Source organism: Colobus angolensis, unplaced genomic scaffold (genome assembly GCF_000951035.1).
Source record: "Colobus angolensis palliatus isolate OR3802 unplaced genomic scaffold, Cang.pa_1.0 Scaffold307, whole genome shotgun sequence".
NCBI lineage: Eukaryota > Metazoa > Chordata > Mammalia > Primates > Cercopithecidae > Colobus > Colobus angolensis.
Window position 1 is genome coordinate 121,227 of NW_012116344.1, and position 2,354 is coordinate 123,580.

The window sequence follows — 2,354 nt, forward strand, 5'->3', positions numbered from 1 at the left end:
AGGGCTCTGCTCTTACCCACAGTCAGGGACCCGTGGGCCTCGCTGCCGGGACCCAGATTCCCCACTTAGAGTCCCCCCTGGGCGGCCTCTGGAGATGCAGGTTGATCCCCAGGTGTTGCCTGAGCTTCTCACCTGAGATCTCCCTGGCAGAGCCGGGGCTGGGGTGGCACCGTGGGGGGCAGAGCCGGGGCTGGGGTGGCACCGCGGGGGGCAGAGCTGGGGCTGGGGTGGCACCATGGGGGGCAGAGGCCCCTCGGCCTCAGGGAAGGACTTCCCCAAATTCTGTCTCCACTGGCAACAGAAGGAGGCAGTCGCCGCCTACACTGTTGTCACGAGAGCCGTGCGCGTCGCATGTGTGGCTTCCTCCCCGTGACCCAATTTCTTCCTGTTTCAGTTCTTGGATCTGATTTCGTCCTCGGGGAGAAGAGATCCCAAGAGTGTCGAGCAGTCCATCCTGCTTAAAGAAGGGTAAGGTGGTGTCCGACAGGGCAGGAGGGGAGAAAGGGATGGGGAGCCCCCAGTGCCCCGAGCACCCAGCACATTCTAAAAGGTTCCCTAGTCGGGGGCAGCCTCCTCCCTTGCTGGCCAGCAGCCTTGCGATTTCTGTACCACTGGCCACCTCGTCCACGCCCACACTTGGGGCCGGCCTTCCCTCCAGGGGAACCAGGGTCGGGGGGACGGCCCTGGGAGCCTGGCCCCTGTGCCTTCAGCCTGGGACCCCTCCACTGCCTTCTCGCTGACCTTGGACGGGGTCGTCTGTGCTCCACGGCCACCCCATGTTTCTGGCACAGGCCCATCCCCCCTCGACCTCCACACAGTGGACCCTGGAGCGTCAGAGCCCATCACCCTTCCTTACCTAGATGTCGACACATCTGCCCATTTCCACCAACCCCGTCCTGTGCCCTGGCTCCCGCTCCCGGTCGGGGCTTTGCACTGCTTGGTGTGGCCCATGCACCTGTATTTTTGTGTGTTTGCACACGTTAGGGGCACAAATGTAGTTGTATTGGACGGGGCTTCGAGTGTCACCGTCACCTGAACGGACACTGCGCCCACTGAGTAATTTCTCGTTCCTCTCCCGCTCCCGCCTCCCACCCTTCCGAGGCCTCAGTGCGTGTCCCAGAGCGCCCGCCCTGCCGTGTTTACTCCCACCTACCAGTGAGAACAAGGGGCGTTTGGCTTTTCGTTTCTGAGTCATCTCCCTTAAGATAACAATCTCTAGCTCCATTCATGTTGCTGGAACATACGATTTCCTTCTTCTTGACAGCGGAGTAGCATGTCGTGGTGTATTTATGCCACGTTTTGTCGCCCGTTGGTGGACACGTGGATTCCATGTCTGTGCTATTGTGAGTGGTTCAGTGGGAAACGCATGCGTGCACGTGTCTTTTTGGTAATTGCTCCTCCTTTGTGTGGGATTGCTGGATCGAATGGTGGCTCTGCTTTTAGCTCTTTGAGAAATCTCCCTGGGTTTCCTTAAGCGCTAATTTCCATTCCCCACAGCGTGCAGGCGCTCGCATCCTCCACAGCCCTGACAGCGTCTGTCGTTCTTCAGCATTTCATTTGATCACAGCCATTCTGCCTGGCGTGAGCTGGGATTGAGTGGCTCCGTTCTGCCTGGCGTGAGCTGGGGCCACAGGCGGCTCCGTTCTGCCTGGCATGAGCTGGCGTCAGGTGGCTCCGTTCTGCCTGGCGTGAGCTGGCGTCAGGCGGCTCCATTCTGCCTGGCTTGAGCTGTGCGGTTGCCCAAAGCCCCTCATTCTGATTTCTGAGTGTTCGTGCGTCTCCCCCGCCCACCTCCCCATCCTGTCTCTCCAGCTTGGGTCCTCCTCCTCAGCTTCCACCTCTGTCCTCCAGTCACTCTGTCCGGCCACTTTCTTCTCCTCCAGCTCGGCCACGGGTTCTGGTAGGGACCCCGCCCGGCGACAAAGGCAGAGCCTCGAAGGGCCCTGGGCTGCCAGGAGGGTGTTGGAGGACCCTGCCTGGGGCCAGGCCTAAGGTCGTCCTCACTGAGGCCTTCTTGTGTCCAGCTCCCCGCATTTCCTGAGGACGTGGCCCAGTGGCACCTTCTGCCACAGCAGGGCTGGTCCTGAGGGGGGCAGGTTTGGTCTGGCAGAGGCACCGGGGCATGGCTTCCGCACACCACAGGTGTGGGTTTTGTGGGTGTCCACTGCCCGCCCCACGCTGAGCCCGCTGCCCACCCTGAGCCTGCTGCCCGCCCTGACCCCGAGCCCGTGGCCCACCCTGACCCCGACCCCTGCCCCGAGCCCGCGGCCCTCAGGTCCTCCGTGGGAGCATCGCGTTGGCGTTTCCGGTGGCACCGCTGTTGAAAGTTCAGTGTGGGAGGCGGGAGGGTTGGA

The 2,354-nt window shown here is 62.1% G+C and overlaps 1 protein-coding gene across 1 annotated transcript in view; it reads left to right on the forward strand.

Annotated features, from left to right (window-relative positions):
• Positions 1-2,354, forward strand: part of LOC105517766 (ras GTPase-activating protein 3-like) — a 43,252-nt gene that overhangs the window by 35,565 nt on the left and 5,333 nt on the right. Inside the window, 3 exon segments of the mRNA XM_011950435.1 lie at positions 3-112; positions 395-468; positions 2,025-2,331. Coding sequence (XP_011805825.1) covers positions 3-112; positions 395-468; positions 2,025-2,331 — 491 coding nt within the window.